The 23,027-nt window shown below is 38.0% G+C and overlaps 2 protein-coding genes across 3 annotated transcripts in view; one reads left to right on the top strand and one right to left on the bottom strand.

The window, feature by feature from the left end:
- Positions 1–23,027, bottom strand: part of PDGFD (platelet derived growth factor D) — a gene marked incomplete at its 5' end in the record, with an annotated part of 205,385 nt that overhangs the window by 114,392 nt on the left and 67,966 nt on the right. The window lies entirely within an intron of this gene.
- Positions 6,652–7,893, top strand: DDI1 (DNA damage inducible 1 homolog 1; the record flags this gene model as incomplete). The annotated part of the gene is made up of 1 exon (XM_080932557.1): positions 6,652–7,893. The coding sequence occupies exon 1, from the start codon at positions 6,667–6,669 to the stop codon at positions 7,891–7,893; it is 1,227 nt and encodes a 408-aa protein (XP_080788683.1). The 5' UTR covers positions 6,652–6,666.

The raw sequence follows: 23,027 nt of genomic DNA, 5'->3' as shown, positions 1-23,027 counted from the left end.
CTTTAGGAATGAGCATAACTGTGGCTTCATAGAATGAGTTGAGTAGTATTCCTTCTGTTTCTAATTTGTGGAATACTTTGAAGAGTTTTGGTATTAGTTCATCTATAAATATCTGATAGAATTCTGCACTAAACCCATCAGGTCCTAGGCTTTTTTTGATTGCAAGGTTTTGGATGACTGCTTTTATTTCTTTAGGGGTTATGGAGTTGTTATTGTTTATCTGATCCTGATGTAACTTTGGTACCTCATATATGTCTAGAAATTTAGCCATTTCTTCCAGATTTTTCCAGTTTTGTTGATATAGGCTTTTGTAATAGGATCTGAGAACTCCTTGAGTTTCTTCAGTTTCTGTTGTTATGTGTCCCTTTTAATTTCTAATAATGTTAATTTAGATACTCTCTCTGTGCTCTTTCATTAGTCTGGCTAAGGGTTTATATCACTCTTGTTAATTTTCTCAATGAACCAGCTCCTGGTTTTGTTGATTCTTTGAATGGTTCTTTTTATTTCTATTTGGTTGATTTCAGCTCTGAGTTTGACTATTTCCTGCTGTCTACATCTTTGTGTGCATTTGCTTCTTTTTGTTGTAGAGCTCTCAGCTGTGCTGTCAAGTTGCTATTGTACGCTCTCTCCAGTTTCTTTTTGGAGGCACTATGAGTTTTCCTCTTAGCACTGCTTTCATTGTGTCACAAAAATTTTGGTATGCTGTGCCTTCACTTTCATTAAATTCTAAAAAGTCTTTGATATCTTTCTTTATTTCTTCCTTGACCAAGCTATTATTGAGTAGAGCATTGTTCAGCTTCCATGTGCATGTGGGCTTTTTGTTGATACTGTTATTATTGAAGAGCAGTGTCTTAGTCCATAGTGATCTGATAGGATGCATGGAATTATTTTGATGTTCTTGTATCCATTGCAGCTCTTTTTGTGATAAACTATATGGCCAATTTTACAGAAGGTACTGTGGGGTGCTGAGAAGAAAGTATATTCTTTTGTTTTAGGATAAAATAAATATTAAGTTCATTTAGTTCATAACTTCTGTTAGTTTCACTATGTCTCTGTTCAGTTTCTTTTTCCATGATCTGTCCATTGATGAGAGTGGAGTGTTGAAATCTTCAACTATTATTGTGTGTGGATCCATATATGCTTTGAGCTTTATATTTCAAACATAGATATTCATGATTAAAAGTTTATATTTGTAGATTTTTTCTTTGATGAGTGAAAAGTGTCCTTCCATATATATGTATATACTTGTGACATCAACATGAGGCACAATTTTATGTCCAAATCTTGTTATTCTGGTGTGTTTGTATATACACTACTTGCTGGTGGGTTTTGATGTTTCCATGTCATTTTGGTTTTTATTGCTTAGATTCTTGCACTTGCCTCTTGCCATCTTCTTACCTTTGATGCTAGTTGATCTTGCTATTTCTGAATGGAGCTTGTCTCTCCTGTGAATTTATGGCCCATAGGCTCTGGTGAGAAATTGGTTTTGATAGTTTAGCTCTCTATGGCAGGCTGTGAGTTCCAATGATGACGGACAGGCTCTAGCTCCAGGTGTAGATGGAGGTTTGAAGTGTACATACCTAAGTGCTACTGTGCTACCTGTGCCCTGAGAGTTCCCAGAGGTCTCTCCCCCAGATAGTCAGTGGAGACAGCATGTGGGATCACCACGGGCTTAGGTGGGAGAGTGCTCCTGAGTCTCCTCTGGGTGCTAAGCTCTCTACTGGCAGACCAAGAGTGCTGATGGCTGTGTTCCATCTCTGCCTGTGGCTCTGGGCAGGAATGGAGGCTTGACAATTTTGTTTTTTTGTTTTTTGTTTTTATTTTAATTCTTAAATGTTAAGAACTCCAAAACCGTTTTGCTCATTTTGCCTGAGACATTTTGTTTCATTTCATCTAGTATCTACTGAAAAACAAAATCGATGTTATTATATTCTTTGTCCTTAGTATCACAAATTGGGTTACTGGTTTGAAACCCAGGGTACAAATTCCGCTTAATTCCAGTACTCCTAAGAGATACTCTGAGATACAACACAGAGATATTTTCCTGACACTGACTATACAAGAATATATCAATAGTTAAGCACATACTAGAAAGCATGCCAAATAGAGTATTTGCAAATAGGTTGTGGATGCCAATAGAAAAGAGGACTGTTGAAGGAGCTCTAGGTCCCAGCCCTCAGAGCAGATACAGCGCACTGAGGCAGGAATGTTCTCCAACTATTCTAATAATTAGAAATCCCTTAGGCAAGTGGCATGCAGAAACTCTCAACACTCTTACCACTCTCCCTGTCCTGTCTGCTAAATTCAGTTTCCTGGGGGGAAACAGATATGAGCTGAGCTGATTTGTCTTTTCTTTGCCATCTTAAAAAATGAAGTACAAAGTTTGACCATTGTCTTTGTGCAAGAAGTAATTACTCTGACTATCACATGGGAGCAGAAGCTTCCACTGTGCTTGTATCTCTGTGAAACTAGAGTGGGCCTGGGCTTTTTTTTTTTTTTTTTTTTTTTTGAGAAAGTTAGACTATCCTTCCTATATACCAATTTCCACCATCATAATGCATTGGTTATAGATTCAATCAAAGGAAAACATGAGCAGAACAATTTACATGGAGCAGAACAAAACTAAACAAAGGTAAGGACAATTCTGTGATACCTCTGGTATGAAATTCTCATTAAAACACAAGTGGGTGAAGTCCTTCTTACAGACCCATTTCAATGACAATTCAAGTAAAGATTCAAGGTAGTTCCAACAATTTCCCCCACTCTACTGCTGCAGCCCACAAATACCTGCTAAGTAACCACTTCTTATTTATACATCTGTCATTAATTTCTATTTCATAACGCAACTCAAAATCATAGATTTATCTCAATTAATAGGCAAGTTGTGTGGAGAAGAATATTGACTCTCGTTCTTCTGTCTTCTGGGTTCTTTCCAGCTTCTGGCTATTATAAATAAGGCTGCTATGAACGTGGTTGAGCATTTGTCCTTATTGTATGTTGGAGCATCTATGGGGTATATGCCCAGAAGTGGAATAACTGGGTCTTCAGGTAACACTATGTCCAATTTTCTGAGGAATTGCCAGACTGATTTCCAGAGTGGTTGTACCAGTTTACAACCTCACCAACAGTGGAGAAGTGTTCCTCTTTCTCCACATCCTCAGCAGCATTTGCTGTCATTTGAATTTTTGATCTTGGCCAATCTGACTGCTGTGAGGTGGAATCTCAGGGTTGTTTTGATTTGCATTTCCCTGATGGCTAAGGATGTAGAGCACTTCTTTAGATGCTTCTCAGCCATTCGATATTCCTCAATTGAGGAATTTTTGTTTAGCTCTGTACCCCATTTTTTAATAGGGTTGTTTGATTCTCTGGTGTCTAGCTTTTTCAGTTCTTTGCATACCTTGGATATTAGGCCTCTATCTGATGTGGGGTTGGTAAAGATCTGTTCCCATTTTGTTGGCTGCCGTTTTGTTTTCTTGACAATGTTCTTAGCCTTACAGAAACATTATAATCTCATTAAGTCCCATTTGTATATCTTTGACCTTAGAGCACTAGCCATTGGTTTTCTGTTCAGGAAATTTTCTCCTGTGCCTTTGTGTTCTAAGGTTTTCCCTACTTTCTCATCTAAGACATTTTTTTTGTCAAAAAAAAACAAACATTTATTTTGTTTTGCAAAGCAACATACACTGCCATAAACCTCAACTAACTATAGGACCATCAGTTATCTAAGGTTTATTGTTATTGTTTCATTAAGGCACTGGTTCTCAAATTAGTGGGTCACAATTCCTTTGGAGGTGTTGAAAGACTCTTTCACAGGGGTCACATATCAGATATTGGGCATTTCACATATCTTGTATATCACAGATATCCTACATATCACATATCCTACATATCAAATAACATGTATATCACAGATATCCTATATAATACCTATCCTATATATCACATATTCTATATATCACCTATTCTGTACACCACATATCCTGTATATCACATATCCTGTATATCACATATTCTGTACACCACATATCCTGTATAGCACATATCCTGTATATCACATATCCTGTATATCACATATCCTGTATATCACATATCCTGTATATCATATATTCACAGTAAGGTTCACAACAGTAGCACAATTGCAGTTATAAAGTAACAAGAACAATAAGTTTATGGTTAAGGGTCACCACAACATGGGGAATTGTATTAAAGGATAACAACATTAGAAAGATTGAAAGTCGCTGCATTAAAGTTTTAAAGAGAAGCCAATTGTAGAAGCTATTGCCATGGTTTATTATAGAAAACAAAATGAACCAAAACAAACAAACAAAACAAAACACCTTTTATTATTTTCTTTTTAAAATCTACTGTGAAGTAAGTGTTTTCTTTTCCAGTTTGTGAGTATTTAGGCTGCACAATAAGAATTGATCTTCTGAGAGATAGCCACAGATTGCAGAATTCTCAGTTTTCAAAGAAAGATTCAATTATGTTCTTATATTGCACTTACAAAAATATTTAAGGAATATTTAAATTATTCTTGGAGAAAAAAAAACAATCTCGAGTTAGCTACATGAACACACCTGGTTAACTCACAAACCATTGAAGTCCACACATCTGTACAGCAGATTCATGGTACATTTTATGTTTATAATCCTTATGTTTATTACATGATCATATGATGCTTTTAATTAAAATTTGAGTTAAGGAAATTTTACATATACTATTTGAGTCACCGATACTGCTTAGTAAAGTCAGTGAATTAAGCAATATAAAAAACAGAAATACCAAATAGCTTGGGGACACTGTGTTTATCTTTGGAGAGTCCAGCTGTTTTGTAAAAAAAAAAAAAAAAAAAAAAAAGTTTAATAGCAGGGTGGGTGTTAGAACCAGATGATTCCTGTCAAGCCTGTCTTGCTGTGTGAGTTAGGGGTGATAAGAATTAATTGGCCAGGCTTTGAGGCTCATTGCTTTCTTCTGGATCAAAGGTAAACCCTAAAGCTTACTTCAAAGCAAAAATGCCAGAAAATCTAAATAATTACATCAAGTAACAGAACAGCTCCCATAAAACTGATTTCTGTTTGGTATCTACACAATGGTAACATTAAAGAACATCTCAGTTTAGTGTAAATCTTCAACATTTGCTTTATGAAAACTGAAAGAAAAGAACAGTAATAACAAAAAATACCCGTTATCCTACAAAAAAACGAACCCAAACAATAACCAAAATCCCCCTAGTAGTATCTCTATAATTATTAAAGTTTAATAGACACTGAGAAAATTAAAATGACCTGGGAAGATTTGTAGGTAAAGCACTTGGAACACAGTAGTGAGGCCAGAAGTTTAGATCTGGCAGCCCATCAAACTGTCAGACAGGTTAAGTTGCCAGCCTGTGATCCCTGTACCTATAGGTGGAGCCTAGGGATTCCAGGCCAATCAGACTAGCTGAGTCTGGAAGCTTAGTTTCCAGGAAGAGACCATGCCTCAGTGTGTAAGAAGAATTACTAAGAATCCCAACTACAAACTTTAGCCAGCATGTTCCTGTGTACTCAATGCATATATGAATACATAGGCACACACACACACACAACAGTGGTCAAAATGACATTCAATGGTTATATTGAAATGTATTTTCAAATGTCTGTAAGTAGTAAAATTTTCTCTAAATAATATATTTTACCAGAAAAAATCTGTTATGTTTCCCCCTAAAATTTTATATATTCCTCCATATTAAAATCTCCTGTAAATCAGAGCATGTTCCTCTTGATTTGGTTCTCCACAGTCTGGTACTCACATAAACAAACCCTCATCTTGCTAAACCTGTCTCGTTCAGGAAGCTTTTTCCAACTTTTCAGACTTAACCATTTTCCATGTCTGTTCTCCTAATAGTGATTTCTATGAGGCTGTTCAGAATTTTACTAAGATTTCTTCTTTATATTTAACATCTTTATTCTTCTTTATATTTAACATCTTCAGTTTGTATTTATGCATGCGCCCCCCTTTAGACTCTGAGTTCCTATAAGAACACAGCATAAATTTCACATCATTTATGACGATAACCAGAACTCAACTAATGCTTCCTGTTATGTAATAAGTCAACACTCATATATAAGGAAATAAAGTATGGCTACATTAATACAATTAGGGCAGGAAGTAACACACAGCCTTTCATCTGAGAAAAGCACAAGAGAAACAGGAATAAAAGAGTATTCTTTAGGCTGATGCAAGAGCCTCTGCAGAATGGGGCACAGCTGAAAGTTCCTAAATACAGATAAGGTCCAGGTACAGAACTATGGCTACTTTTTGATTCATAGGTAGACACTTAGTAAAATTCTGAACAGATGTTACTGAATAGTCTGTACTAAGTAGATTTTGAACAGCCAGTCTTGGAACCCACTGGCTCTGAGCAACTATTTCTGTGGAAACAGGCATTCTAAGTTCCAAACAGCACATACACATATAAACTGGCTACCTTGAGGCTCCATGGGGTATCAGCTGGCACTGGGGCTAGGAGGCAAACCACATTCTGACTGCTGGCTTGCCTTTCTGGGAGTTGAATGTGTTTCACGCAAAGGTGTGAGGGAACAGGCCAAACATCCACCCAAACCAGCACTAGTCAGCCAGTGATCCACCAGATATTTTCTGCCTATGTGGCCTTCCTGAGCCTATACCATGCTGATCACTGTGTATTGTGTACGTAGGGACCTCACAGAGGTAACCTTTTCCCTCCAGGTCAGCCCTGACTTTGAGCTCTCAAACTTCAGAGTCCTCTGTGAGCTTGAATCTGGTGTGCCTGCCGAGGAGACTCAGATCATCTACATGGAACAGCTTCTCACAGATGACCACTGCTCAATGGGCTCCTATGGACTCAAAGACGGTGATATGGTTGTACTGCTTCAGAAGGATAATGTTGGATCTCGGACTCCAGGAAGGCCTTCAAACAACCCTCGAGCAGATTTCAGTGGGTCTGGATCTGCTGTGCCTGGAACATCAAGTTCCCGACACCCGCATCAACACCAACACCATTATCACCATCATCAGCATATACCATCAACACAACAAGCCCATGGATTGGCCTCTGGAGAGAATATGGCCTTTGCTCAGGATCTCAATAGCCCTGCCCTAATTAGAAGCATGCTGCTTTCCAATCCCCATGATCTGTCACTACTGAAGGAACGGAATCCTGCTTTGGCTGAAGCTCTGCTTAGTGGTAACCTCGAGACATTTTCTCAGGTCCTGATGGAGCAGCAAAGAGAAAGGACCTTGAGAGAACAAGAGATGTTTCGTCTTTATTCTGCTGACCCATTCGATCAGGAAACACAGGCTAGAATAGAAGAAGAAATCCGACAGCAGAATATTGAAGAAAATATGAACATAGCTATGGAAGAGTCTCCGGAGAGCTTTGGGCAAGTGGCTATGCTCTATATTAACTGCAAGGTGAATGGGCATCCTTTAAAGGCTTTTGTTGACTCGGGTGCCCAGATGACTATCATGAGCCAAGCTTGTGCTGAGAGATGCAATATCATGAGATTGGTGGACCGACGGTGGGCTGGGGTTGCTAAGGGAGTAGGCACACAGAGGATTGTGGGTCGCGTTCATCTGGCTCAGATTCAGATTGAAGGTGATTTCTTACAATGCTCTTTCTCTATACTTGAAGAGCAGCCAATGGATATCCTTCTAGGGCTTGATATGCTCAGGAGGCATCAGTGTTCCATCGACCTAAAGAAAAATGTGCTGGTGATTGGCACCACCGGCTTACAGACCCACTTCCTTCCTGAAGGAGAGTTGCCCTTGTGTGCTAAGCTATTGAGTGGGACTGTGCAAGAAGAATCTTCAGACACGGAAGTAGCAAGTAATATCAAGCATCCTGTCAAGGGTTCAGGACATAAAAAACATTGAAGGAGGTCATATATAAGCCACTGCCACAAGGAAGCAAGCCCGAGGTCCCAGGAAATTATAACACATGAGCTCACTGGCAAAGTCATCATTAAAAACAAGTTAGCAACAAACCCTTGCCTTGTGACTGAGTTCACACACATGGGTGACGATGTAAGACATCAGTGATTCATCAGCGTGTATATGTGGTCCCAGTCCTCTCCCAGATCACCAAACCTCATCTAGGAAACAGTGTGGAGCTTCAAGTCGGCTTCTCAACAATTTAGGAGAAAGAAAGCAAGTCTTCCCTAACAGATTTTAGTGTGGCATGTCCAAACCCAGGGCTATTTATTTTGCAAAGTCCTTAGAAAAGAAGCCATTCTTTAAGACTAAAAAGACATGTAATTGAGATGTTTTCACATAAGCAATAGCAATGGTTTTGTATAATGCCCCAAACCCTATATGTATGAGTGTGTGTGTGGGGGGTGTATATGTGTGTATGTGAGTGTGTATGTGAGTGTGTGTGTGTGTGTGTGTGTGTGTATGAGTGTTGGTTCCAGTGAGCTCGCACACTTTCTCCCCCTACATCTCTCCCCCAGGGCAGAGCTTGAGAAATTTGGATATCTTTCTTAATCTCTCTCCACACTAGCTTTTGAATCAAGTTTGCAACAGGCATTTTACTAACTGAGCCATATTTTCAGCATCTCCTGTAGCCCTTCTACATATCTTTTAGAGACAGGATCTCGTGGTTCTCAATCTGGCTTCAGACTTGAGATGAAATTACTTTCATACTCAAAGATCTGCTTTCACTTGTTTTCCTTAGGAAGGGTATGAGCAGTGCTGCAGTCTATTTCCTTCCTGAGCTAACTGCTACTCATCAATACTTACCTGCTTGGGGCAAAATGCTCATCAGTTTCACACTACTTAACATTTTCTCTAACCCTAGATTCCCCTAAGAGCCTGTTCATAAGGTCTACCTCCACACTTTGATATCCTCAAAGCATATTCTTCTCATTTTCAAAGAAAATACAATTGTAAGACAAAAAAATGAGCTGGACTTTTTAATCTTAATTTTAGAAGTCTGTATGGTGACGGACTGGGAGGCGAGTGTGAGCCATAGTTCAGGACTCTGATATCTATTTCAAGATTTCAGTTAGGCCATCTTGAAAATACATGCTTAGGCCTTTCAGCTCTTGACTTATCTGAGAAAGCGTCCTTTCAGACTGATTAATCCTGGGAAGTAGAATCCCTTTTAACTTAGTTCTAGCCTAAAACACCTGAGAGAATGTCACTTCAGCTTCCAGAGGCTACAAGAAACAGGTGAACCTATGATTAAAGGAGATATGAGAGGGCTGCAGACAGCTTTGTGGCCAGACTGCTTTTTGCTCTTCCAGATGACCCAACTCAGTTCCCACAGCCTATGGAGAGTTCATTCACAACTAATTGCAACTCCAGCTTCAGGGCATCTGGTGCTCTCTTCTTTACTCTGCACATAGTCACATACACGTATACTCACACAGAAACATATGTTGATACACAATACTTTTTACATTAAAAATATTGATGTTATATAAACCCATTCAAAACCAAGAAATGATGCCTTGAGCATACCTCCCTGTCACTTAAACAAGTAACCAACTTAGGGCACCACATATCCTCATTGGATTGAATCATAGGCAGGGCTTCTTTACCTCCAAAACAAAAGGTTTGAAGAGTTCCTAAAAGTTAAAAGAAAAAAAAAACTTCCCTTACAATCTCATTTCACTTTCTTTGATTGAATCTTTGTGATACTGATAAATTCTTTCTAAACACTAGCTTACCTCTAGTGTTCCCACACCCACGTTTATATTACCTACTTCTGTAGCAAATGTTATACAGTAGAACCTTTAAAAGATCCATGGACAGATGTCTTTTTGATCTTTGTTTCTAATAAGTACTCAAGACAAACCACAATTAGAAGAGAATTAGGTCCATAGAAATGACTCAGTGTGTAAAGGTGCTTGCCACCAAGTCTAGCTTCCTGATTTACATCCTTAGGAGCTACAAGGTAGGAGATACCTCATTTCTACAGCTCGTGATCTAATATTCTCACCCAAGGTTTGGTATGAACCATACCTACCCTAAGGTTATTTTTAAATGTTAAAAAAGAAATGGAAAGAAAAAATTAAATGAGATGAAATTTATAAATAACCAATACACCCATGAAAAACATGGATTTCCTCAGTGAACAAAAAATATTCATATTATATCATTTCCTAACTCAATCTTAAGGTCACATTTGTCAAACATACTAGATTTACAATGTCAAATGGGATCAATTCTATTAACAAATGACTTACCTAGTTTATAAAAGTCATTCCAAAAAAATAAATCATAAAATCATTCAGGTAAAAAGCAGTTTACATTTCAACTGAGGCTACGCCTACTCTGTCTTCTCAAGATACATCCTTCAAGAGCAGCTAGTTATGCAAAATATTTGTTTCCCTGTGTTCAATAAATTAATCCCCATGTTCCTTCTGCCAAGAATACATTTAAGCTTTCTGGCATGAGGCAATCTTTCTTATTTATGAAATCAGTTATTTCCTAATTAGTATTCTTTACCAATTTTAACAGATCTGTTGAAATGTTCCTCAAAAGGCAAAGTTTGCATGCTTCTAAAATTTTCCACGTTTCTTTGGATATGTTTTAAGTTTTAAAATTACAATTTAAATGAATGGATAAATTAAAACAGTTTTGTTGAATTGATAGAAATAACCACAGAGAAAATTCATACAGTTAATTTCTTAGCTGATAATTTTACTGATTGAGTTTTTAAAATGTTGTCTTAGAAATTTCAAAGTATTTGGAAAGTTGGTCCTGGGATTTAAAATCTTTATATAATCCCACATAGCATATGAAAGTGCCCTGATTAATTAAACTTAATTACAGGCACTTAAAAAAAATGCAACATCTTTTGTTTGGTTTCTTAGAAGGGGTAATACATGAAATATTTTGCATAATATTTTCACCATTAATCCTAAGGCTAAAATACCAGGATAAATAGCAGAAACTTTACCTTGTAAATAAAGAATTTTAAACTTAGAGTTTTTCAAAGCATTCAAATATACAAAGACCAGCACTTAAAATTATTTAATTTTCTGCGGTTCATTTATACATCAGAATAGTATTCAGCTATTAAACTCAAGAACATATTGAATTTTACAGGCAAATGGAATAATCTAGAAAATATCATCCTGAGTGAGGTAGCCCAAACCCAAAAGGACATTCATGGCATGTACTCACTGATAAGTGGTTATTAGCCAAAATGTATAGAATACCTAGGGTACAACCTACAGATTGTATAAAGTGTAACAAGCAGAAAGGTCCTAATGAGGATGCTTCAATCCCACTTAGAATGGAGAAGAAAATAATCACAGGAGGCAGAGGGGGTAGGAATGTATCTGGGTACAGGGGAGGGGGAACAGGATTAGGTATGGAGTGGGGGGAGTGGACAGGGAGAAACCCAGAGGGCCATGATCCTCCTCCAGTAGACAGACAGGGCCTCACGTGGAGGGACTGAGTCACTACTCCACAGTCAAAATATCTCACCCAGAATTATTCCAGTCTACAAGAACTTCAGGGACCGAAATGGAAAAGATACAGAAGTCCAATACAGAAGCCTCACACCCATCATGGAGGGGACCAAGGTTTGACATTATTTCTGATACTATGATGTGTGTACAGAGGGAAACCTGATATGGCTGTCCTCAGAGAGGCCTTCCCAGAAGCTGACTGCTACAGAAGCAAATGGTTACACCCAATCATTCAACTGAAGTCAGGGACCCCAATGGTTGAATTAGGGGAAGAATTGAAGAAGCTGAAAGGGAGAGCGACCCCATAATAAGACCAGCAGTCTCAACTAACCCAGACCCCAGGGAGCTCCCAGAGACTGAACCACCAACCAGGCAGCATATATGTGCTGGTCCAAGGTTCCCCCTGCCACCAGACATATATAGCAGAAGACTGCCCAATCTGGCCTAAGTGGGAGAAGATGGACCTAATCATCAAGAGACCTGAAGCTCAGGGGAAGGGGGAGTCCTGGTAGTGGGGATCACCCTCACGGAGAAGAGGGAGAAGGGTCACAGAGGAGCAATGTCTGGAATGTAAATAGATAAAATTAGTATCTCCACATATTTATTTTACTTAAATAAAAAAAAAATGCTCCTTAGAGTTCACAATATTTTCTTCTTTCTTAGTCTACTACATGCAAAAAAATGTATTTTATTTTTAACATATTTCATATATGAACATAGATAATGCATTCTGCTCCACACATTACAAAACCCTGACTCACAAATGCCGAACTATTTAGTAACATATCTTAAGCCTGGAAACAAAAGATACAAAAAGCATCAATAAAACTTTCTTTTATTTATTTAATTCAATAGAATTTCATTTTATTTTACTCAATGTTTCCTTAAGGCAAGAGAACATTGCATTTGTTTTGAGTGCAACAATCTGCAAAGAATTTCCTGGTAGTAGGTCGTGGGAGTGTACCCCTTTAGTCCCAGTGCCTGGGAGGCAGAGGCAGAGGCAGGTGGATCTCTTTGGCTTGGGACCAGCCTAGTATTTGGATGAAGCGTCAGGACAGTCAAGACTACATAAAAAGCTTGTATCTAAGAAACAAACAAACAAATAGCAACAAACAAAATAAAAAATAATTCCTGAGAAAATGATTAGTAAACTGGGAAACTGGTTAGAAACTATCAGTGTTACTAATAGCAATGGTAACAAAAGGTCAGTAATCAGAATACGCTCAACACTGACCCTTACCCTATAGCTATTGGTAATGTACAGCTGATAGGAGAGGGGTATACATTCTTCTTAAGAATATGACCATCGGCAGTCCAATGAATGGGGCTATTTAAAAGCTCTATTAAGGCCTTTGTTTAGGTTTATGCCCACTTAAATGGTTATTTTTATGGAAACCAACTTGATAAGTGTGTGTTTTAAGACTACAGTTAACTCTACTGTAGTTAAAATTATGATTAAACTAGAAGATTAAAGAGAGTAAACAGAGAACCCAATATTAGCCTTGTTCTTAAAATAATTTGCTCATAATGATGTCTGGTGAACAGCAGGAAGGGCGCATGGTTCTATGATCTGCTGTGCACACTGCTGCTTGGCAAAGGGAAGTTGTTGTCAGCAGACGAGCATGTTGCCATGGATACAGAGGGAAAGCAGGTCAGGGTATGACACTGAGTGTGCTAAGCAATGGGAACTGGAAGGGCAGAGAAGGCTTTCCTTTCCAATCAGAGGCACAAAAAGCACAGTTTCATGGCATTGAAGGGCACTGCAGAAATAAATTAATGGTATTAACAGAACACCAAAAACTTACCAAAGAAAACTTGTTACCTACTTGAATAACTTTGTTTCTAGTGTAGCTCATCTGGAGTTTAAAATTAGATGACATGAAGTAATTTTTACAAAATTCGAGGGAACTAGTAATATAGATTTCTATCAGAAATAAGAACATAAAGCTCAAGCTACAGATGGGCAGTTAGGGTAAAAGAGAGATGAAATAGTCTTTGTTTACACACTGCCAAATGCCATGGATTGGGCTTCAGAAGAAAAACCAACAGTAAATGATCCAATTGATATTCCATAGCCATAGGAATTTATGTCCCCATATGGAAGGCTAGTGCTGTCAAAGTCTCACCACACCACATTGTCAGTCACTGCTGGGGAAATGTTTCCACAGGTACAAGAAATAAAAACGGTTTATTTTTATAGCAAGAATCCAATTTATATTTTATGAAAAACACAGTATTTTCTGTACCATCTATCTGCTTTCACTGATTCACTTTAAATTACTTTTTAAATAACAAAAAATGTTCCACAGTAAAGAACTGTGATAATATCCTTTCTAAGTTTCTTCCCCTGGAAACTTCCAGGCATATTTGAAGTATGATACTGCAGTGTAGCTTTTGACAGTTTTCTGGCCACCAACAATAGGGACAAACTGTAGTCTGGGAACCTATTTTGAGAATTGATTGAGGAACCTTTGGTAGCTACACTGTGGAGTGGTAGAGCATGACACCTCAGACTAACTGCAGGGTATTCTTTCAAGGTTGGCCAAGTGAGAACAGTACATATCTAACGATATGCTATGACTCCAATAGACAGGGTGAGGTCACCACTGATACTGGTCTGTCAAGATGCAAATGGACCCCAGTATACATGTGGAAAAGACCATGTAAAATCTCACTGAGGACCACCTGTGAGGATTTCTCTTATGGGCACCATTCTTTTTCTTATAATTCAGTAGTTTTCTCTGATGCTCTGAAGGTCTCTGTCCTCAGTTGACTATATTCTGTTGGAGAGTAACTTCCTGACCCACAAGATTTTAAATAGAAATTCAATTCCAAATTAAGACTATTTAAATTTTCCAAATATATTTAAAAGATTATACAAGCAAGTAGGCAAGGCTGAGAAGTATAACTACAGTGCTAAGCCTGCCTTTCCTTCAGCTTTACAGTTGAATTCTTTTGACAATACCAAGCCCATGCTTAGAACTTATTGCAGGGTGGTCCCCTAATTCCTTGCATTCATTCTGTAGCCACTGATTCTTTTCAAGGCACCCATATGTGAGATGGTCTGAGCACAACCTCAACTAAATGGAAGGCTTTGGAAAGCATGCTGATAGAGAAGATGCAGGCACTTGACTTCATGGGTACTCAATGTCACATCTCATTACAGATACACATTGCACTTTCAAACCTCACAACTGTTTGCAGATATATATATATATATATATATATATATATATATATATATATATATACATATATATATATATATATATATATATATATATATATATATATATATTTACACCACATGAGATTACCTCACTGCATTAATCTCCAGCACTCACTGTATGGTCTCATAACTAGATACCGAGGGCAGCACTATACATACTACAAAATAATAGTGCTCACAAAAGCTAATGTAATCTTCCCTTGAAGCTTATTTTCAAAATGAAAGCTTCAAATAAAGATATAACACATGTTAACAATAACCTCAGGGACTTATTTAGCAGTTGCCAGATGAATCATGTCTTTAAACACTATGGTTAACTTTTCTTTAAAGTTAATATTTAAATAAGTTAAAATTAATTGATTTTTAACTTAACTTTTTAAAAATTAATTTTTAAGTTAAAATGTAAGATAATTTTTAATTTTGCTTTTAAAAGGTAATAGTAAAGCAACCTAAATATTCAAGAACCAAGAATCCAGAGCCTGTTGATCCTTCTATTTTGTTACCTCTTAGTGAGAGTCTTTAAATTCAGAAGAACACAGAGCCCTCAGAGCTGTGTGAACCAGTACAAAAACTGAGGAGTGTAGTAGAAGAAAGGACCGTGGAAGAGAGAGGATGCTATTTCAGACAAGAGTCAGAGACCAGCTCCCTGAGGAAGAGAGAACTGAGGAACTTTTAGGCACGAGAGGATGGAATGCAGAAAAAGTAGGGCCAAGAACATTCCAGGAGAAAGCAAAGAAGGAGCTGGAGCAGAAACAAACAAGGAGCCTCACAGGGGCCAGGAGGGTGGGCAGAGGAAGCAGTCTAGAAGAAACTGGACAGATTAAGTAAAATTTGCATGTATAAAACAAAATCAGTCTTTTCTTCATTCTAACTGTTCTATGAAGATACTTTATATCTTCCTGTTAAGAGTTTAACAGGAAAAGTTTTCTCCTTTACTTGTTCTTTACAAAACTTACTAGCTGCTTTGTCACAAATGAGAAATGTGTGGATTGGGCTGTAAGAGGACTAAAGTGTAGAAAATGAACTATAGAGTAAGGGAGAGGAAGCAATGAGGTGAAAACTAGGAACCAAGACAACACATGAGAGTGTGTCACAAAGGAGAGGGCACACACCCTGTGCGTCCCCATGTCAGATTCAGCTGTGAGGCCGGGATGGAGATGAGCACAGGTAACTAAAGAGAACCTTTAGTAACCATAACAGTAGATAGGCAGGGATGGTGCATACAGAAGCCGCTGCTGTGAAGGGAGCTGAGAAACTGCTGATATTATAGGAAAAGGAAGAGAAGCACCAACTTTCAGGAAGTGAGGCTTATGGAGTCAGAAAGCTTCAACTGAGCAAGGGCTGTGAACACATTTCTTTGGCTAGGATGGTAGTCCAGTGTTGCTCCATGATGATGGCCATAATCAAGTGGGAGGAAGGAACTTAAAGAGAGGAAAGGAGAATCCTTGCTTATAAGGGAGGATCTCAGCTTGAATGTGACTCTGCGGTACAAGGGGAGGCCAGTTGGTATAGAGAAGAGATTGTTCCCTCTCTAGCTTTTCCCCAAGGAAGCATGCAGTGGCATCTAAGGAAGAAGGGAAGGCTAAATGACTGAGAATAACGAGAAGGAATTAAGCATCCTTTAGTGTGTAAGGCAGGAAGCTGAGAGGAAAAGGTAATTGAGTTTCAGACCAATTCTGGTAAGTCATTTGTGAATCTATCTTAAGATACAAAGAGAACCATCTATGCTGATGATGCATAAAACTGATTCTGGCATGGATTTTGTCCCTTGCCAGACATGTGTTTTTATTCAGTGCAGTAAACCTCTATATAGTTCTGTTTGCTTCAATAAAATGATATGGCAGCAGTTGACACCTTGAGACACAGAGAAAGACAGCTTTCGGCTGTCTCTGGACAATGGGATTTAGTTCTGTGGATTGGGTGGTGTTTAGAATTCTTTATTATATGGTAGAATCTGCAGTATAAGTAAGTATGCCTTCTTAATCTCCAGCAGTACCCCCTCCCTTTGCAAAGGACAGAAGCAGATGGTTAGGACAAATGTCTCCTAAGTCTACTGAGTGTATCCTGAGGGTCTGTGTCAGAGAAGACCAGTTAATGGTAGTGAATAAACCTAGCATTCAGTCTCAATTCTTTACTTTCTTCTAGTATGTTTTACTCTGAGAATAGGGTGCTATCCAGATAAAATGAACAGAAGTTGACTTTACCCCTGCAGTTTCTTCAAGTCTTAGGAGGTACTAATGAGCAATGAAATTCTCTGTAGATAACAGCCAAAAAAGGAAAGAGCCAGCATGGAGTGATCCAGAAGTGAGAAACACAGCCTTAAATTATCACAAAAAAGGTTTTCATCAGTAATCATAATAGTTAAACCTAGGCATTGTTGGAAATCATCCCAACAGTAGCAGAAAGGCTGGATCTCAGAAATCATAGGTATGGCAAAGAAAATCACACTACTAGAAAATGATAGAAAAAATTAATTTTAACCACAAGACTTCCATCATGAACTGTGGATGAGTTTACAGGGACAGGGAAATTCTTAAAGGCAATGTTCCAAATTCTATTCAAATGCTCAGTTGGAAACAGCACCTATGTGTGACTTTTCTAGTTGACACCTCCATTAAGGATCTATAAAATAGAGACTGGCCAGCAAATAGATTTTCAAAGATAATTCTTCCCTAGGAATTGCTCCAAGTGAGAGCTTCTAACATCTGGTAATTGTGTATGCTAAAATGAACACATGGGTCCCTGGAAGAGTTTCAAATCCAGGTAGTTGACTGGATAGTGATGGAAGAGATAGATGGACAGAACTCTAGGTGAAAACCTTTAGCAGGAGGAGGGTGAAACCAAACAAAAACTAAAATTTAAAAAAATTAGTCATTGCAAGTAGTTTCCTAGGCATTTATTTTTAATTATGTGTATATGTAGGTGTTGGAGCGAGGAATTTTCACACATAACAGCAGCTGTTGGCAGAGGTGCTGGAGTCACAGGTCTTGTAAGCTGTCCTACATGGGTTCTAGCACTATACAAGAGCAGCATGCTCTATTAAATGCTAAGTAAGGCATGCCTCCAGCATCTTAAATAGCTTCACTATTGACATTTACACTTTACAAAACACACTAGATATTACAGCTACCACTGTTTCTGATAAGCAACATATATGTAAAAAAATACCACCTAAATAGAAAAACAGCCATATGCTTTCTAAATCTTTACAAGTTCGCTTAAAAATAGGTCTGATACATTTTTTAATTCTTACTAAATTTATAAATCCTAAACGAAGCAACCACTGACACTCAAGAATGGGTTTTGATAGCCCTGAGAGAAGACAGAGAGAGACAAGAAGAGACACAGATCCATTTGCGTGCTCCCTTTCTCATATTTTGACATGCCCTGCATATACCATCAATGAGATCATTGTGTGTTCCTCAATCTTGCCTCTTCAAAATCATGAGCCAAATAAACTCTACTGATTTTCTTGAAAAATTATACTCAGTCTATGGCATTACTTTGTTAGCAGCAGGTATGTGCTGTATACTGATGCCATGCCTATCAAAAATTTCCCAATGGATATAATAGGAATAAATTAACTGAATTCATAATTTGGAAGCCAAATAAACTGTTTGGAAAACTTTATGTATTACAGAGAGCACAGAGCACAAAAGCACACATATTCGTCAGAGACAAATACATACGAATAATCCAGCAAGATATGATGTGGAGTCACAAAACAGCACATGCTCACTGTAAAATTTGACTAGTCTATAAAGTGGATGAAAAATTCTCCAAGCTCCTGAGGCTTCCCAACTTCAGAACAGTCTTGATTAAGGATGCTATTTTGCCACATAATGAATATGAAAAAGTAAGCAAAATAAGGGCCTTATGAAGGGACATGTTTGAGGTTTATAGCAAAGAAAAAAAAAAAACAGAGGTATGGCATTTTATTTTAAAAGATACAATTGCCAATTCTTCAGAGCATGCAGGATTCCAACAAGATGGTACATCCCCAGGAGCTGCAGAGGCAAATATTGGCAGAGCCCAGCACATCTTTACTTTATAACAGATTTGGAATGTGGGACATGGTGAGCGATGAGGAAGTAAATGGGTTCTGCTGGGAAAATGAGAGTGCACTATCACCCAGTGTTCCTCCTTGCTAGGAAGAATGTTCTCATCTACACTGCACTACTGACCTTTACCAGACACTGAGAGCCTTTCTGCATCCTGCCCATTGCTGTTCAGTGATTCTCAACAAATTTTATTCATACCAATAGACTCATGATGGTTTATAAGGAAGAAAGCAATGACGACAAAATAGAGAAAAAGTTAACACACAATTAACAGTATATTTGGAATGAGTGGAATTTAGATGAATTCAGTAGGATTAGAAAAAAAATTATCATAGAGTATTGTCATGCCCAGCATGGTTGGAAGAGGTGGCTGAACATAGGGGGTTGCATAGTGAAAGAAAGTAGTGGAATTAATAGGTGAAGAGAAAGGAATGCCAGCAGGCAGAGGATGCTTCCAAACTAGGTTGTTTCTGAAGAATGTGTGAATTTTGTCTAGGCTTCACCTCACAGTTTCCTGGCACCATCCAGGTGTTCCTGGCTCACTATAAAAGGGACCATCCCCCTACCCCCTCTCTCTCCATGTGCTAAGGGCTGACCTCTACTCCTCAATCCTGTCTCTTTGCCTTTCTCTATCTCTATTTCCTCAACTCTCCTCACTATACCCTGAATAAAATCTATTCTACACCATACAATCCTGTGGCTGATCCCTGAGGAGTAAGGGATTCCTCAGCATGGGACCAGAGAGGCACAGCCTTGCCCCACACATGACTACACTTCCACCAAATATATTCCTTCTCTCCTTATTTTTTAATATAACGAGGAAGAACAGTTCAACATTAGCTGTAGTCAGTGGGACAGAAGGGTAAAGACTGACTTTGATTAAATGGCAGACAATTAAGCAAATTGAATGGCCAAAAAAAAAAGTCTCTAAATAAAATGTGACAAGTAAGAGGCTGAATGATTGGGTTATATCAACTTAAGGGTCCTGCTACAGGATGACGAGGTAACAGGAGAGTGGGGTGATCTGTATTACACAAAAGTCAGGGTGAATTTTAGACAAGAGTTGGTGTTTCTAAACCTGACCTCCTTGACCTCATTGTTATTAAACCTCATTTGTTCCCTTTAAAGTAAAAACAGCAGAATTTATCATTTCAAAATAGTTCGACCAAGGGCATGTGGCATATAATTTTTTAATTTGTTTTTTAAACAGTGGATCTCCTCCTTAGGTGGATTTTAACAGGGTGGTGGGTGTTGAAATACAAGTTGAAATACATCCTAAGATAGAGTGCTGTTATAAGCATGGGTGAGTCCCTGAATTCAACCACTGGAACTTAAAAAAAAAAAAAAAGAAGAAAGGAAAAGAATAAAAAGAAATAGAACAAGATAAAAACCAATCTCCTGGCAAAGACTAGGGTATGTTTTTCCTTTGTACCACAAAACACAAGCTCATTTACAAGGAGCCCACAGTCTGTCAAACAGGGTGAGAGTCAGCAGAATAGTTATTGGAAAGAACACTGAGTGCCTAGTCTTAAAGACAGAGCTTGAATTCTGGCCCAGTTTGTTGCTACCTCAGCCTTATTCATTGCTATCTGCCTGATAGAATAGTGTCTGGACTAATGAATAATTATGAGATGAAAAAATAAGGAGAAGCATTACATTTCTCTGCTTTGATGCTTTATGGGACTAATGATGACCAGACTTAGCTGCAGTAGAAGAAAAAGAAAGAAGTAGGGATTCAGATCAGCTAGTACTTAGCTGATCCACACAGTATATGGTATCATGCAGGTAATAATAGACAAATAAACACAAACAAACATGTAGGTATGTGAATACATATACAAACATACACAGACATGTAAATACATGCACACACACAAACAGGCATTCTCATATACACAAAACATGTATCTATGTCAACTCACAAAGACATGAACATGTTTAAAAATCAAATACTGACACAATGCTCTTATTTTTCATGTAAATACAGTTTCTTCTGTAGAATAATCTTTTATATAACATCAATCAGCAAAGCCAGAATATTCATTTCAAACTAAGATTAAAATGGTAATATATAATATGACTTAAAATTTCTAGAAATACTCTAACATCAGAACATACAAGTGCTTTCATTCATATAAGAATCTGTCAAAATTTAATGATTTTTCAAATGCAGGGAGAGAAGAAGGGGGAAAATCGCGTGCATGTCAGATTTCATTCAGAAAGAAATATATCATACATGTAAGTCATTTCTCTTCTTTTACTGAACCAGAGAGAAAAGTTAAGAAACCAATGTTTTATTTTCAGTTACCCTTTCTCTAAACAATACAAGTGATTGAAGGGTGTCCTTCTTACACACACACACATACATACACACACACAGAGACAGACAGACACACACACACACACACACACACACACACACACACACGGCCAACTCTTAATTGCTGATAATTCGGTGTTTTTATGCAAACATTGACTTTGTGGAATTTCTTAAGTCAAAGGTCTTAGAAATAGACAATTCTGAATTTACAGTGGACTCTAAATCCTACTACTGTGTCTTTAAAAAGAAAGGAGACAGTGACCTGGGCCATGCAAGACAGACTGTTCATATTAAGATGCATGTAAACATGGAAGGTTGCCACAAGCCAAGGACTGTTGGGAGCTTGGGATGCACAGCACAAGTTCTCCCCAGAAGTTTCCAAAGGAAACCAATGCTGTGAACATCTTGCTCATAAAAAATCATAACAAAAAGACTCTCAGGGCTCAGGAATGGAGCTGAGAGCCACTATGAGGTACCCAGGAAGGTTTTAGGTGAAAAGAAACCCTGTATCTTTGCTGTGATTGAAGCTACACAATTGCTTATAATAGTCAAGACTCATGAATACATCTCAAGATGGTCTACTGTGTTTGTATAAATTGTACCTTAATATGTCTGTAAAGAAATACGCTACAAGAAGAATTTGGAGCAACTTCAATGTAGATATAAAATCTAAAATGGTAGTTATCCTTTTGATGTTTTGTTTTACTGTGTAAAGTATAAGGAATTCAACCATAACCTTATCCACAATCTATTTGCATAAATAAGTCCTTCAAAATTTCTGGGAAATGTATACTCTAAATAATTATAAAATTTATATATTTCTATATCTGAAAATTACATTTTTCTTCTGTGTCAACAATCTTTTTAGCATGCAGTTTCAAGCATCTTCATTCTATGGAGTTATTAACTGTTTACTAGGAAAAGCACTAAGCATGTGTGTTTGCCCTTCCTCTTCCAGGTAAATCTTTTTGCTCTATGTTAATGAATGTATTCATTAGATCAGTTACTTTAAGCTCAGTTCTTCAAGATGCCACTTCCACAATTGGCTATAAAAGCTTCTCCTTAGAAACACATTACTCACTTTCTGGACATCGTCTCCCACTTTCTCCCTCTCTTCTAGAAAGCTCTTTGTGTGCAAGATATTGTGCTAACTCTTCTTCAACACAGCTGATATCCCTGCTTGCTGGAAGCTCTTCTGTTCTAAAGCTTTGACTCAATGGGTGCTCTTATTTGTGCCTTGACAGAGCACCACCTCTCTCCAGGACAGTGCATCTCATAATCTGTCTCTTATCTTAACATGACAGTGGGTACTCTTTATCTTAGGCACCTGTATTTTCCTAACCCTTTCCAAAAAGCCACACCTTTAATGGTTCTAAATACAAGGTAGCTTTGGAAAAAAATTTTTTGAAGATCAGCTACCGTATCACTATGTGGGAGATTTAATTCCTGTCATTGATTGGCCTACAAGGTTGATGGCCTTAGGAGAGACTTAAAGATGAAATGGCCTATGAAGGACAGCACAGCACACTACATTTTGTTTGCAGTTAAACAAACATGACAACATTATGTCATTCCAAAGGCCAGCTACTGTGGGTCTGCATCAGAAATATATGGCTGCATAGAACGATTTTGCTAAGAATCACAGTGTCCTGAAGTACTTAGTTCTAGGTTTGGGTTTTACTAAGATCAGCAAACAAGAGGCCTCAGGTAGAACTTATCCACAGTGGCTGCAGACATTCTGACCCTGTGGATTTCTTACTCCTAGACAATATTCCACCAACATTTGCACCAGAGGAAAAACGAAGTCCATAAACAGGCAGATGCTGAGAATCCTAGAGACAGTTACACTGAGCCTGGCTATTCGTCAGTATAACAAGCTGAACATACAGGGACATGACCTTTTCTGTAAATACAAGGAGTTAGGGATAACTATGAGGTCACCTCCACATCACTCATATAGTGTCCAAGGATAAATT

Source organism: Micromys minutus, assembly GCF_963924665.1.
Source record: "Micromys minutus genome assembly, chromosome: 18".
Taxonomy (NCBI): Eukaryota; Metazoa; Chordata; class Mammalia; order Rodentia; family Muridae; genus Micromys; species Micromys minutus.
The sequence above is the reverse complement of the archived record's forward strand: the minus strand, read 5'-3'. Positions and strand labels throughout refer to the sequence as shown.